This window comes from Genypterus blacodes, unplaced genomic scaffold, assembly GCF_046128005.1.
Source record: "Genypterus blacodes isolate CSIRO-AG114 ecotype Tasmania unplaced genomic scaffold, CSIRO-AGI_Gbla_v1 ptg000008l_1, whole genome shotgun sequence".
In the NCBI taxonomy this organism is placed as follows: domain Eukaryota; kingdom Metazoa; phylum Chordata; class Actinopteri; order Ophidiiformes; family Ophidiidae; genus Genypterus; species Genypterus blacodes.
Window position 1 is genome coordinate 2,338,869 of NW_027466822.1, and position 15,488 is coordinate 2,354,356.

Sequence of the window (15,488 nt, forward strand, 5' to 3'; positions counted from 1 at the left end):
ACCATTCTCAAAAGCTTTAAATAATCCATGATACTTTCACAATCAAAAATGAGGATCTCTCTCTCTGGCAACAATGCATTGCTGTCATGTTGTTGCTATGTATCAAGAGCATAGGTATTTCTTTTTGCATTCTCATTATGTCCAGAATATAGTTTTGATCCTAATTTTCTGACTCATAATCTGCTTTAAACTGCTCAAACCCCCTCTAAATTGAATTTGTGTGTTGTCCTTGGAATTGCAATACACTGAATTTTGCTTGCGTTTGGGAAATGATAGGCTCAGAATGAATTTTCTGAAGTGCCATTTTCTCCTTAGATCTTGTTCCAGGTAGTCATGTTTTGTCCAGGTAGTCCTTTTGTTTGATTGGCATTTGTGGAACAAATTAATTGGCTTCTGCACTGAGAGCTGATTTTCCTGTTTCCAAATAAGGGTTAATTCAATCTGAAAGCTTGTTTATGGATTCTTTTTTCCAATTTAAGATTCTCTGAGATTGTAAACACATTTAATTTAGTTGTGTGTGCTGCAATTTCCTCATTCAATTGAAGCTGCTTCTTCCCTTTCCCTAGCTGTTCCAATTCTTCTTCCAGATGATGTTTGTCCTTCAATAATTTCTGTCTTGCCATTAATGCCATCAAGTCAGCCTCTGTTCTAAGACATTAAGAAGAAGTAGTAGATGTAGCTGATTTCCCTGCAATAGCAAAGTTTTGTGATTTATTTTCCCAGGTTAGGGTTAGACACACAGTCACCTGGTTTTACATCATCTTGAATTTCACCTGTCATGATCATGGAGACAGCCTTCAGTTGAGGTTCATTCAGTATTGGAAAGTAAAGCTCTACTTCAGCTTGGGCAGCTGGATTGGAGTGATAATGGCAGCCATCATGTAGCAATTCCTCAGATATAGTGAACCACATTTTAATGTTATTTTTATGAAACATGGTTGTATTTTCACAAAATTGACCTTAAACTCTCCTACTCCACATGGGGTTACACATGTGAAGCATTTTCATTTCCTCTCATCAGTGCTTTCATTGCTGGTATGAGCCTTTATTGACAGCAATTTTGTGTTTGCGCTGAAGTTTCTTGACTGTATTCACAAGGGCCTTGGCAGTGAGTGTTGTTTTTCTTTAACGCATTCTATTTTGAAACTTGCAACATTAGCATTTATTTGCACATTTTGTTCCCTTTTCATTTTTTTCAATACATTCTTTTGCATTTAAACACATGCACAGGTCAAAAGGACATCCCTCCAACAAGATGGAGCGGAGATTCCGAATTTGACAGCATGGAGATAATTCAGAACTGGGAAGCCTTTTCAAAATGAAAAGGCAGTGATTAAATCATCCATCAAGCAGGCCCCAATGGACAAACAGCAGTGACTAGTCCAGCTGCATTCCTTCCATTAATATACAGTTTCAATGCGCACATCCGCTGGTAAGCTTACCTGGATGTGGTTAGCTTTGACTGTGACTCCCAAAGATGTGCGTCTCTCACATGCTTTTTATTATTATTGCTTTCATACTTTTCAGTAAGGTCCTTGCCCTGATGTGCCATCTGTTGATGTCTGTTGACATCTTTTTTTGTTGACAAAATGTAGTGACTTCAGAAAACAAGCTAAAAGTCGCTGCGCGGCTGCGGTAGGTCTGATTTGATTTGTCTGACAAGGTATCAAAAAGGATTCGCTGAGATACTACAAAATGCCTTTGATAACTTTTATTAAAGAAAAGATCAAGTAATAGAATGTGCACTTAAGTATAATCTACATAATCACAGCGATTAAAGTTAATGCCAAAGTGCATATGTGCGTAAGTGCAGTCAACCGTAAAAAATCTGCGACTCACTCACCCTCTCTCCATCATCCTGATATTTTAAAACTGTGTCTCAGTTAGTCTTGATCGCCGCAACATGCCAGACTAGAGAAATTGAAAAATCTTTCTGGAGAAAAGGTTTGCCCATTTTAACTTCTATAAAGGCATGAGATAAGGGCGGCAAGACCAGAGAAGGGCATTCATGGGTGACAGAACCTGTGAATCTAATGTTGTGCAGATGGGAGAGAGACTGCAGTGGATGACCAAGGTCGTCCAGGCACACAAGTCTTGGTATGACGAGCCAGTATGGTATTTTGAGGCACTTAAGCCATTGCAGTAACTTGAATAATAAATAACTCAAATGTGAGTGGTGGAATGCAGTTGTTTTGGTCCCGAAGAAGGATGGTTCTAAAAGACTCTGCATTGAGTTTAGATACTTAAACATAGTGTCAAAATGTTATTCATACTCAACTCCCTGAATTGATGATTTGGTTTAGCGCCTGGAGAAAGCTAAATACCTCACTACTATCAATCTCGGTAAATACTATTTGCAGGTGCATCTGATAGGAGGGTTACCAGGATTTGACAGCTATCTGTACTCATTGGGCCTTGTTTTAATTTATGATAATATCATTTGGACTGCATGGAGCCCCCGCTACTTTTCAAAGGCTGAGGGACCAGGTACTCTCAGGACTTTCAAGCTTTCCTTGTGCATATCTTGATATTGTTGTTTACAGTTACACCTGGCAAGACCACTTGAGACATTGATCATTGGCATGGCATAGTTTTTAACACAGGTTCATTCCTAACTTTTCAGCCAAAGCTGCTCTGCTTTCAGATTGAGTAAAGATTCCCAAACCAAGTCCTGAAGTCACAGGAGGCCTTGGCAGGATTTGTGGATATACAGACTATTCTTCATAGTCCTGATATTCATCAACCTTTTGTTTTGCAAAGTGATAGATTGGAAAGCGTTGTAGGAATTGTGCTGTAAGTTGTTTCAGTTATTCAAAACTTCAGAAGGAAGCTTTGGCCTTTGTGTGCACCCTTGTCTCTTTCCAATATTACCTCTTGGGGAGGTAATTCATCTTGAAGTTTGACCACAGAGCACTATAGTAGCTTGAAAGACACCAACAGCCAAATCACCAATGGTACAGGACACCTTGCAATGCAGCCCTCTCTGTTCACTGTACAGTACATTGTAAATGTAAGTATATCTAATTTCTCTAATCTAATCTAATTTCTCCAGCTCTACTGTACTGTACAAAGATGTGGTTAAACTGAATGGAACTGCTACCAGTTAAACCGTTTGCCCCGGAAATCGACTGTACTGTGTACTATGTCGCACCCTGTTGACCCCAGAAGTATCTGAAATTCCAGGCCAGGTGGAAGGTGGGAGTCAATCCAACAGCATCCAGTTGTTTTACCAGTGGAGGGATTGCTTGTAGAATGAATGTGTATGTTGATTCAAATTTGAGATTGCAATAAAATGTAACTGATGTATGAATTAACTTGTGAATGAACTAATGATTATTTCAGACTTACTTGGTGATACCTTAGAAACCTGATATCAGATCAACTGTACAGCCACAGGACATGCAAGAGCCCTTTTCATACACAGTATGCAGATGCAACTTTCTGCCCATTTGTAAACTGTTCCCGTAGTAGAGTTTAGCCCTTGCACACATGTGTCAAACTCAAGGCCCCGGAATGAACTAATGATTATTTCAGACTTACTTGGTGATACCTTAGAAACCTGATATCAGATCAACTGTACAGCCAGTTTCCCCCCATATCAAAGAAAATCACAATTTCAAATGCTCAGGTGCCTACATTTTTTTATTTAACATTTGCTTGTGTCCTTTTCTTTTTTTGGTTAAGTTTGCAGAATGCAATTTGGAATGGGGTGTATAGCTCACTGTGTGCTGTATCACTGTATCATAGCAAACAACCTAAACTGGCCCTAAAACTCCTAACTTGTTAATTTCTAAATCTAAATGGTCATGACCACCACTCATCACCATCTTCCTTGTTCAGATCATATGAACATTGCTGTGTCACCTTTATTGTGGTTGCTCCACAAAAGCCTCTGTTCCTCTCCTTCTTTTATTGGAATCTTGGGTGGGGATTTAAGTTGGAACAGTTGGAAAATTATAATGGGTGATCAGGGCTTCTCACCCTTAAGAGATTGTGTCTAGTTGGAGTTTAATAAGTTAACACTTTAATAAGGGTGGTACAGTTATTTTTTCTCTAGCAATGTTTTAATTTAATTGTATAAATTTAGTCAACATTTCCCCTGGGTTCACTTCTTAGTCCCTTGCCAACTTTTTCTCACTGAACTCTGTCCTCTAATATGGTCTCTTCTTCAGTGAGTCCCACAGGGTAGCTAGTTTGAGCTTAGCGTAAACTTGGGTGGCCACTAGTTTAACATTACAAGCCCAGTTGTGAGGGATTTAACTAATAACTATTATTAACTATGCAGCAAGAGATTAAGCAATTACCCGCTGCTAGGTAGGAGAGCCATGGCCACACTCCTTCCTTTGCCACATCCTACCTATGTGAGCCTCAATAAACACAAAATATTGGTCCAAGCTGGACAATGAAAAGCGTCTGACAGCTGCAACCCCAATTTTAAAAGATCTGCAGCACAAAGCGAGCCCACACCAGTCACTGAAAAGATGTGCAGATAAAAAATGTGATTTTTGCAAAGAATACCTTAAAAAACATTCTTATCTTATCTGCAGAAAAAGTTTGGGAACCACTGTTGTAAAGTGCTCTGTCCCATCAATACCAAAATAAAATGTCCATAACAAGTGACAGGACATTACCTGAACAGATGCCAGACCAATCTGACATACCCAATACCCTGATGTAAGCTTTCTGTGTTTTTGTGTAAATTATGCACTTTTCAAATGATGTGTTGTATAAGATGAGAAAACTATACCTGCAATGCCAGAATGACCGTGAAGAATGAAACCTAATTTCCCTTTCAAGCAGGAACTGTCTGGGGTGGTTGTGTGGTGCAGCTAGAGGGCCGTTAATAACTTTAATAAAAGCTCCTACAGAAATAAGATAAAAAAGATAGCAATTACATCCTCAACCATGGCCACCCCCTGATAATGGCAACCCTGGTAATTTACACATCATTGTTAGTGTAGTTGTTAATGTTAGGGATAGCACTAACTAGCCCAGCCCATTTGAAGCAATGACCCGAGGCAACACAACTGTTAGGGAGCCACAGCACAAAAACACTGGATCCAAATGCTCGATTCCAAGACGAGGTTCAAATAGCAAAATATCCTTTACTCCAAAATCATTAGACTTTACAAGGTCAAAAACTAGACTTGATGTGATACTTGAACTTGACCCTCAACTTAACATGGCTTTACAAGACGTTGCAAGACAAACTGGCAGAGGACAAGGGGAGACATGGACTACTCATACATGAGGTAATGAGACACAGGTGACAACAATCAAGGGCGGGGCAGACGATCAGAAGACATGAGTGACGGTACTTAACATAACGTGAGACAAGGACGAGATACTAAACACTGAACATGAACCAAACTATAACATGACTATGATTTAAGGACATGACTTGATCACTGAACATGAACTAAAGTTAAACTATAACATGGCGTGACTATGATTTAAGGACATGACTTGAACACTAAACATGAGCTAAAGTTAAACTATAACATGGCGTGACTTTGATTTAAGGACATGACAAACACTGAACATGAACTAAACTATAACATGGCGAGCCATCACAACAACAAGCTAAAATGCTAATCAACGAATAAGCCCAAAGAACCATGCAATATATGCATTTATAAAACACACCTACTAGTTATACCATTTATATGTAACTATTTATGACAAAAATAATTTGGAAAAAAATCCACACTAGTAGAAATAATCATCTTCCCCGCTAGTTTTGGTCTCAACTGCATCCTCATATTAGTCAGGGGGCCAATTCTGAAAAGGGCTTCCGTTAAGACTTTTGCGGACATGTTTTGGTACAAGCTGTCAACCTACTTTTTCAGTTAGAAGACACCCATAGGTAAGATATTAGGGTGGTTGTCAAGCTGAAATTTTTTTGTGTGACTTTTACAAGCAATTTCAGGCCAATTTTTAGGTTTCCCGCTCAACATAACATGCCAACAATAAATGTTGAATATCTCCACAACCACAAGGACCATATACATAAAAATGGTATCAAATGAAAGCTAACACTCATGGGATGTGCCTAATATCACTGCTCTCTCTCTTGTTTAGGGTTAGGGGTTAGAAACTAGTTAGTAGTGAAAACTATGTAATAGTCATATGGCAAAGGTATTTCTTTCCCCATCCAAGCAGTGGCACTCAGGTAGGCAGCCAACGGAAGGCACCCAGGGACCATGTGCATGTGCTCAGTCTGAGTCCTGGTCAGGGACACGAAAGAAGAGTTTACTATTCTGATTCTGATTACCTTAACAATACAAAACATGCATTACTCCAAAGGGCACAATATAAATCTAATCTACAAAACTATATCATGCCAAATAATCTGAAACAATACAGTTGCATATAATGTGACAACACTCAATAATAATGATGTGAGTACCTGAGTATTCTTGCACCAAGCTGCACAGGCACACCCTCATCACTCACTGCAAAATATTCCACTTTTTCCACATCGACACAGCCTGATACTGCACTGACTTCCACTTTCCTTGCAACCGCAGTTTGTCAGCTCCAAGCATCTGGCCTGTACAGGTTCTTGGTTAAAAGCATTCCATCCTTCATGTGCCAACCACAACTGGTTGGTGAGGGCAACTGTGGATGGGTCACTAGTGACTGTTTCCAAACCTTTGTTTGATGATGAGCCCGCATGAGGTGCAGAGACAAGGCATCCTGAGTTGGTGGTAAAGTATCCACATTGGCTTTCACTATCCTAAACAGGGCACAGCGAACTTCATGCATTGAAGTGCTGGTCGTTTTTGGCTCATAAAGTTTGCAGAAAAACTGTTCTGCTGAGGATAGAATAGCTAGAATTGGTACTTCATCCTCACCAAAGTTGTGGAGAAGATGAGGGCACTGCTGGAACACTTTCCATGTCGTCCTATTTCCTTTTCGAGTGAACTGACTGGTAGTGTCACATCAAGTGATGGCATGAAATGCCAACAGACCATTTAGAATCTCATTTGACATTTGAATATCATGCACTTAAATGTAGCGTGGTTTCTTGGCAGTTCCTGCTTTCATCCAAATGTCTGGGCTCAGCAGGTGTGCAAACACAACAAGCAGCAACAGTACACCTGTGTCTCTGCACTGAATGATGAGCCTCTCATACCCTTTGGTTGTGGCATCAACAGCATGTAGCAATATGCGGGTATCTGCTTCTTCATGTGTAGCCCGTAGGTGGGAAACATCAATCCCAGCTGCCGATGCCACTTTTTCAGCGGTGTCATTTCGAGTGATGCCTACCAATCCTCCAGCAACCTTTCCCGTTTTGTTGATGTGCTGAAGGCAAAGATCAAAAGGCACCTCGTTGAAGCTGTGTTTGGCCACCATCCAGGAAGCTCTGGTAGACCCGTGGTGCCGCCTGTGCCAGATGTTCAATGTCTGCTGTGAATACAGCACCCCATCTTGTGTAATAGGTGTGATCATATGCAGCAAACCAGGGAATCATGCTCTTGAAGGCCGACATGTAAGCTTCCAGTCACCACATCTCAGTGCCCTTGTGAATGCCAGGAGAATAGACACAAGGTCCATGTATTGTCCCCAGAAGGTAAATGTTGGTTTGTCTTCATTAGCCTTGTCAAACTCAGCAAGGAGATCCTGAACCTCTCCAACTTTTGAACCAGATCTTCATAGCATGCTGCAGCTGCCTCAATTTCTCCACATCGTATGTGTTCTGAGAGTGCATCTGCCAACTCAGAGCAACTTTTGTCTATTGTGCTATCATTGTCATCCACCTATTGCAGACAGGTTGGCCACAATAGTCTCCAAAATGCTTCAAAGGCAAGTTTGTGTGCACAGGCTACACGGTTCGATCCCTTTCCCTTCATGATGTTTTCAGCTGTGTTCTTTCCGAACACGCCCTTTCCTCAAGAATGTCCCTCAGTCCAGAATCAGCAAGATGCTGGACAATGAACTTTGAAAAGTTAATCTGCACATGAAAGCCACCCAAGAGAATAATAATATCCTCACACTCTTTTTGGTGGTGCCACTGAAGCATCTTTGCTTTGCAGTAGAGCTGCTCATCAAAGGTTATGATTGTGTACCTTTGGCCCAGTTTTGTAGTCATTTTGTGGCAGATCTTTAACACTGTCCAAATTGTGTCATAGTCATGTGCTGGAGAATTTGTGATATCATTCCAGCTACTGTTTTTGGGTGATCTGATTTTGACACAAGGTGGTTGAAGCTACTCCAAGATGGAACAACCTGACCATCTGTCTTCTGTAGTCTGCATATAATCCAGGCAAGATCTTGGTTCTTTGATTGTTTAGTTAGTTGTGTGTCTGAATAAATTGGGTTGACACCTACTGTGATCATCTTTACTGGATCTGCTGCCCCAAATCACAGCTGTGCTGATATAACAGTGCCCCTTTTGGTGTGATACTCTTGTGGTATTTATTGATTATTATTTTTTAAAGATCATACGCCACATAAATTGGATTATGTCACACATTTGCCCAAAATTACAGGAGGTAACATGGAAGACAGAGGAAACACTTTGGGGAAAAAATCAGATCAAACTCAAATACACAGGGGGCCAAAATAAGAAACTGTGACCAAGACTCCATATTTATTGAAAGATTGACAACATATTTTCCCTTCTCTACAGATATATAATGATTAACTTTTTCATATGGAAACAAAGCTTAACATAACAAACACATGAGAAATCAAAGTGTGGCATTCGTTTCTCATCTTTACTTAAATAAAATAGTAATAAATAATAACATAATATAAATGTTTATGCCTCTCTCTACCTTTCATGTTAACTTTCAATGGAACCCTTTTTTGACAGAACAACATCAACAACAACCAAAATAGAATAGTAATTTCAATGAAAATCCAACAATTCAACTATAAACAGTCCAAGACAAAAGTGCACAATGAAAGCATTAATTCAAGTTCAATTTGCTCCATTCTACTCTGGTGCACATTGGGCCAAGCCAGATACCTGGCATCTCTTCTTAGATGCTAGTTCATCAATGTTTGGGGTCAGGCTCTGAACTGAGGAAATCCTCAAGCCTGATTGGAGGTGTTCATCAGTGAGACGACTCCTGTGAGATGTTTTGTTCATCTTCATCAAAGAAAATAGCTGTTCACACAGATATGTGCTGCCAAACATAGACAGCATTTGAGCAGCTTGGGTATGGAGATGGGGCATTGTGTCTGGGATATAACGAGGAAACTGTGCAACGCCAACAGAGTCATACTTTTGCTTGAGCGTGTCACTGCACTGGAGTTCAATCAGCTCCATTTGGAGGTTGGTTGGTGCGTGTTCCACCTCCACAGCAAAAGGGTAACTAAGCAGTCCAAACCTAGATTTCAGGGCTTCAAAGTCGTTAAATCGCCGGGTAAACTCGACGCTGAGGATGTTGAGTTTTTCACCAAACTGTGCACCTGGCAACACGGAGGTAGAGATCTGCTGTTGCATTGTTTTGCAGCACGGAAAATAGCCCAAGTTTCCTTGCAGCATCTGGGTTTTCCACAGGCACAACTTTGTTTGAAACACCCTCATCGCAGCGTACAGATCTGCAATAACACGGCCCCGGCCCTCTTATAAAGTTAACCACTCGTGGCAGTAGTCGAGTGGGTAGAGCTTCCGCTTAAGAACCGGAGGGTTGCCGGTTCGAGTCCCTGCCGAGGTGCCCCTGAGCAAGGCACCGAACCCTCAATTGCTCCCCCCTCTGCGAAGGGTGGTAATATGATGTAATGTAAGTCGCTTTGGATAAAAGCGTCTGCCAAATGATCGTAATGTAATGTAATGTAATGTGTTATGGTACTCGTAACATGTTCCATTTTCAGCGATTTGCCACACAACGATTCCTGGTGTATGATGCAGTGATAAACTGTAAACTCACCTGCATGGTTCTCCCGCCTCTTCTCTCACATCATGCCCAGTGCCCACCAAGCCACTCTTCCAACCGCACATTGCGGGCGCACCATCTGTCGTCAGTCCCAGTTTATCCAAAGGCAGCCTCATTCCATTGACACATTTGGATACCTCTTCAAAGAGTTCTTGTCCGGTGGTTGTGCCATGCATTGATTTTAATCCCAAAAGTTCCTCTGTAACGCACAGGTAACACACAGGCTTGAGTCCACTCCTTCAGTAAAGGGACGGGATGATTTAGCAATCTCTGCTGCCACAATAAAACCTTTAGCCTTTACAGCAGCCTCACTTTCTGAATTGGCGTTTGTGAACACAGACTGCCGTGAAACGAGACTTCTTTTCATCACCTCTACTTTCTGGAGCCTCTGCTTCATGACCAGGTCCTTGTACTTGTCATGGTGCTTCGTTTCATAGTGTCATTTTAAGTTATATTCTTTCGTTACAGCCACGTCGGCTCCGCACACAAGACAAACAGGTCTGTCCTTTACAATCGTGAACAGATAATCTGCCTCCCACCTGTCTTGAAAGCTCCTGTTTTCCATCTTGTTTGGCCATTTTTTCGATTTGTTAGCTTAATTTATTTGCACAAGGTGACTGGTAACACGTTGAGGAGGAGCGGTCAGTTGCGGTTCTTCATTGACGTGCCAACGCACTCGCAGAGCATTCTGGGATGTGTAGTAAGCGATGCATGCGCGCTATACCGGCGGGCCAGCTCTAATAGACATTTGATTTATCTCGCGGTCCAAATCTAGTTGAGTTTGACACCCCTGCCCTAGCTGTTCCTTTATATGGCCGGTTGGGTGGTTATTCAGTCAATGTGAGTACAAAGTACAGCACAAGTGGAAAACAAAAATGTTTTTTACGGAGTTTTGAAGTGCAGAAATATGCAATTGAGTAAACATGGAGAAATAAGACCCATGTCCATTCACAGAGAATAATTCAAAATGCCAAACCTCACCATGTGAACATTGAGGTGGAGGCCTTTACACTTTCCTCTCTGAGTGGCTCTCTGCGGAGGTTGGTAAATGCATATTATATATATATATGTACATCCAAGTTGGTTCAGCAATAAAAATAATGGCTTGTAGATCCCCCAGAGTATTTGAGAGAGCAAGAAATTTAACACTGTGGAAGGAGGCAACTGTGTGCAGTCCTTTTAAATGGCTCAGACATTTTAGCACAATAAATCTTTCTTATGAATCCTGGCTTTTAGTGTGAAATAAAGCAATGAAAGGAGCTGAAAACAACTGTGTGTTGTGCCACTGCAAGCATAGATTCCTTTTACTGTTTTGCCACACCTGCATGTGCAAATCTATTTCAAGAACAACATGGGATTTACAGTATATGTGTTGTGTCATCTATTCTTGAAAAACAACTCTTTCTGTTAATAAGTGTTAACATTGCTGCAGGGTCACTATTGTTATCTTTTAAATTATTAAGCAATATTTTTGGGAAAACCTGCACCTGTTGTTGGAAGTGTGACAATGACACTCAGATCAAACAATGTAAAGAGCAAGGATGATGGTTGAAAGTTTGTTCCGCCCTAAGGTCACATGGAGTCATGACAAAATAAACACTTTGTAATACTTTTGCCTTCAGTGACACTCTGGAATGACTATAATGGCTATAAAAATGACCTTGTATCTTGGTGGACCACCCTCAAACAGCTGCACCCTGTGAATCTGCTCCCACTTGGGGTTTCTGTCAAATCTGGAGTCCGGGTCAAGCTGACCTCCCTGCTCCAACCTTCACATCGTAATATTACATAGAAATGTTTATGTGCAGAGAAAACTGCTTCAACTTGCTGTTCCACAGTGCAGTCAGAGTAATGGCAGCTGTTCATGAATCATTTATGTGTCACTGCAGAGGATGGGGCTGCTTGGCTTCATGACAAAACATGTTGAGCCCCAATCACTCCAATCACATGGCTAGTAGAGATGAAAATGGTGATAATCATCTTTATTAATCATTTTTATTGATCATTTGAGTCTGTTTAACAGAAATAAACATGAAGATTTGACAAATAATTCATTCTGGCTCCGCAACTTCTTCTTCTTCTGGCTTTACAACACAACCACACCACCCCATAAAACGAAACTGGGCCAATGGCTTGGCTGTATAATCTCATTTCAAAACGCTTTGAAAGATGCTGTGGATGAGTGCTTTATCAGCCCAGAACTGAAGTTAAATGATGCTTTCACCTATCCCCATGTCAGACAGTGGAAGCAGACAAGTGATGAAAGTATGAAAGAAAAGAATAGAGTGAAAGACATCTCACCGCCGATAAGTTAAGTGACAGTGGATCGACAGCATTTACTAAAACACATGATTTACCTATAATGGTCCCAAAGTAAGCAGGACTCGGCAGCACGTTCCCTGAAAGTAGCATTGTAGTTGATGAGCGTAGGGGAGTTTGTCCTGCCTCTTCACTCTATGGATAAACTTCATTGGCATTATCTACCATCTCCACATTCTAGGTGCAGGTGCCTGTACCGTGTTGTTGTGAACTAGGCCCAACTAGACCCAAGGCTATAGCCAGCTATGAGGTCACAGAGGTCCGAACCAGAGTAACTATTTCAGAGTGGAAATAAAAACTGGCTGTATAAGTGTAGTCAGGGATTAGAAATGCCTCCTTTTAGTTTCTGGCGGCTGTGTGTGTGTGTGTGTGTGTGTGTGTGTGTCTGTGAGAGAGAGTATCTGAGAATGGTGATTGAGCCCACAAGCATGTGCAGTCCATCCAATATCACCTTCACCACCCGAACATCAGAGCAGGTAGAATCCAAGAGAACACGTGACAAGCAGCACAGCAGCTGCAAAGCAGCAAAGCAACAGCTGACAGCTCTGTAGCAAACAAGCTACATTAAAATACCAGTTATATTAAAATACTTATTACATTAATGAGAGGAAATTTCACCTGTATTGACACCCCGAATTAAGGAAAGGGACAGTCACCCCCCTGGCACAATACAAGTTCATCAGCCTGGCTTAAACTATCACATATGATGAATTCCTCAATTATCAATTTAATATGGAAATGGGTGGTAGACATACCCAGGACCATCCAAAACCAGCAAACTGGGACTAATCCTGCTCAACTGGCTAGCTGCGTACAAAAGCAAACCTGAAACTGGAGGAGAGGGTTCTCAGACAGTGGACAGCGACTGGGCACAGGAGGATCCACTGGAGTTCTTAAGACTGCAGCATTAATCATAATTTTGATATTTAACATTGTGTATGATTGAAAATAACCTTTTAATAGGGCTTTAAGAGCTAAAAACTTCACATGTTCTTTAATATTGTTATGAATGCTGTTGGGCTTAAGACATGGGCTTAAGTAAGAAAGATGGGCATAAACAAAGAAAAGAAAACATGCAGTATTGTTATCCTCACTTAGAAAATGTGCATTTTACTCAAAGTAAAAATTGAAAACTAAGCCCACAGACATGAACGTCACACAACAGGGTTAATCCATAAATTGACACACCTACTTGCTTCACCTGTTTGGGTAAAAAAATCCATGAAAAACGTTGTTACTGTGAATCTTTGTATGACAGTTTTGCTGCGCTTTGTCTGTTTTCAGGGTGCGCAATGTTTTAATCAGAATTCTACGCAATTTTTTCTAAATGAGGTCCCAGGTCCCTGGTACACATCAGTCAGCACATTGGGACACAGCCAAATTTCGTTCTCTCTTTACATTCATAGGATAAAAAAGAAACTGCATTTCAAACACACTGCTGAGAAAAAAAGAGCAGTACTTTGAGCCATTTATTCATAAAGGAGATACAATTTAAACAGGTCAAGATGGATTGTAAGCAAATACTAACAACTACAGATGCACTGTAGTGGTACAGGGGTGAGGAGGACCATGTGCCTAAATGGTTGGCACATGCAGTGGCTTTATTGTACAGTTAACAATGGCACTGTGCAAGCTACCTACAAGACCCATTGTCTTTGTGTCACGTATATTTTTTATGTTGCGGGTTGGGTGTTTTATGATGTGTCAAGTGACCTTTTGTGACTTGAACCAGACGTGCCACATGCAATTTTAGTGCCAATTGGTGAGTTATACACAGATAGATGCAACTGATCAGATTTGTCTTCATCAATATTACAACCATTAGTACTGAGAAAATGTCACTGTTATAGTGCCACGATCACCATCACTACCGATCAATGTGAATGTTATTTTCTGTAGCTTCCCAGTTTGGAACCAAACAAAACCAAATATAAACATAGGACCTTTTGACACTGACCATGTCTTTGGAACTGAAGCAGTGTGGAGCAGGTTACTCCTCCATTCACCTCCATGTTATGTTAAATGACTGAGACTGAGATAAGATAACGTAAGATAAAACCTTATTTATCCAGAGAGAAATTGCTGTGCAACAGTAGGAGTACAGTGGAGATTGAAAATATGTTTGTGATACACAGCTTTTGAAAATATATACCACTATACATTTTTCTTAATTCAGCATCTCTACATGTATGGCAGCCATTCCATTCCAGCATCGGTTGAATTCCAACACAAGCGCACCTCGTTCTACTTAATGCGCTACTGATGAGGTGGGATGGCAAAAACAGTGCTCGTAGTACCTCAAAAGTAATTGGAATCAGAAAGTAGTTGAAAAGAATAGTTCCATTCTGGCTTTACTGGCAGAGGGATACAGTGAGCGTCAGGTTTCTTCCATCCTTACAATTTCAAAGACGGCGGTCCATAAGAACAAGGTCAAGCAGCAGCCATTAGGGACAACAAAGCTACAGACCGGCAGAGGGCCAAACGGCTCTCCACTGACCGGGAAGACTGCCAAGTCATTTCAATGTCACTCAACAACCATAAAATGACATCAAGCGACCTACAAAAAGAATGGCAAACGGCAGCTGGGGTGAAGTGCATGGCGAGCACAGTTCAAAACAGGCTCCTAGGGGCAGGGCTGAAGTTGTGCAAACCTAGAAAAAAAAGCAATGTATTGTAGCGTGTTGGAGACTATGGGGGGTTAGAAACTTCACAGCATGCCTTGGGGCGGGGTGTTTACGTTTGCTGCGGTGTGCTTAACTATTGCTGAATGTTCTGTTGAATTGTTTAGTAGAAGTAGTAGTAGTAGTTAATGTTATTCACATGCCAGCCCCTGACACCGACTGACTGAGAAAGGGCAGGCATTCCAGTGGAGCGAAGACTGTACAAGTACCATTGCACAGCTCCGATCGGCACTCATCGAAGCTCCTGTGTTGGTGTATCCAGATCTCCAGCATCCCTTCATCATCGATGCCAATGCCAGTAATGTAAAGGGTGTTTGTGCAGTGCTGTTCCCGGAAGGTGAGCATGGTGAACAAGTCGTCGCTTACTTCAGCCATAGCCTCAGCCGACCAGAGAGAAACTACTGTGTCACTCGTCGAGAGCTGCTGGCGGTCATCCTGGGTCTGCACCACTTCTGACCGTACCTCTACTGGCAGAAGTTCCTCCTACGAACTGATCATGCATCCCTCACCTGGCTCCTGAAATTCAAAGAGCCAGAAGGACAGCTGGCCCGGTGGCTTAAGATATTACAGGATGATGATTTTGAGATTCACCACCGGG

At 41.4% G+C, this 15,488-nt stretch overlaps 1 protein-coding gene across 1 annotated transcript; it reads right to left on the reverse strand.

Moving 5' to 3' along the window:
• Positions 1 to 8,944: 8,944 nt before the first annotated feature.
• LOC143004111 (general transcription factor II-I repeat domain-containing protein 2-like) lies at positions 8,945 to 15,265 on the reverse strand. Its single transcript, XM_076155002.1, has 3 exons — positions 15,055 to 15,265; positions 9,914 to 10,089; positions 8,945 to 9,577 (listed from the first exon to the last, which is right to left on the reverse strand). Exons 1-3 carry the CDS (start codon positions 15,263 to 15,265, stop codon positions 8,945 to 8,947), a joined length of 1,020 nt encoding a protein of 339 aa, XP_076011117.1.
• Between the last annotated feature and the right edge of the window lie 223 nt (positions 15,266 to 15,488).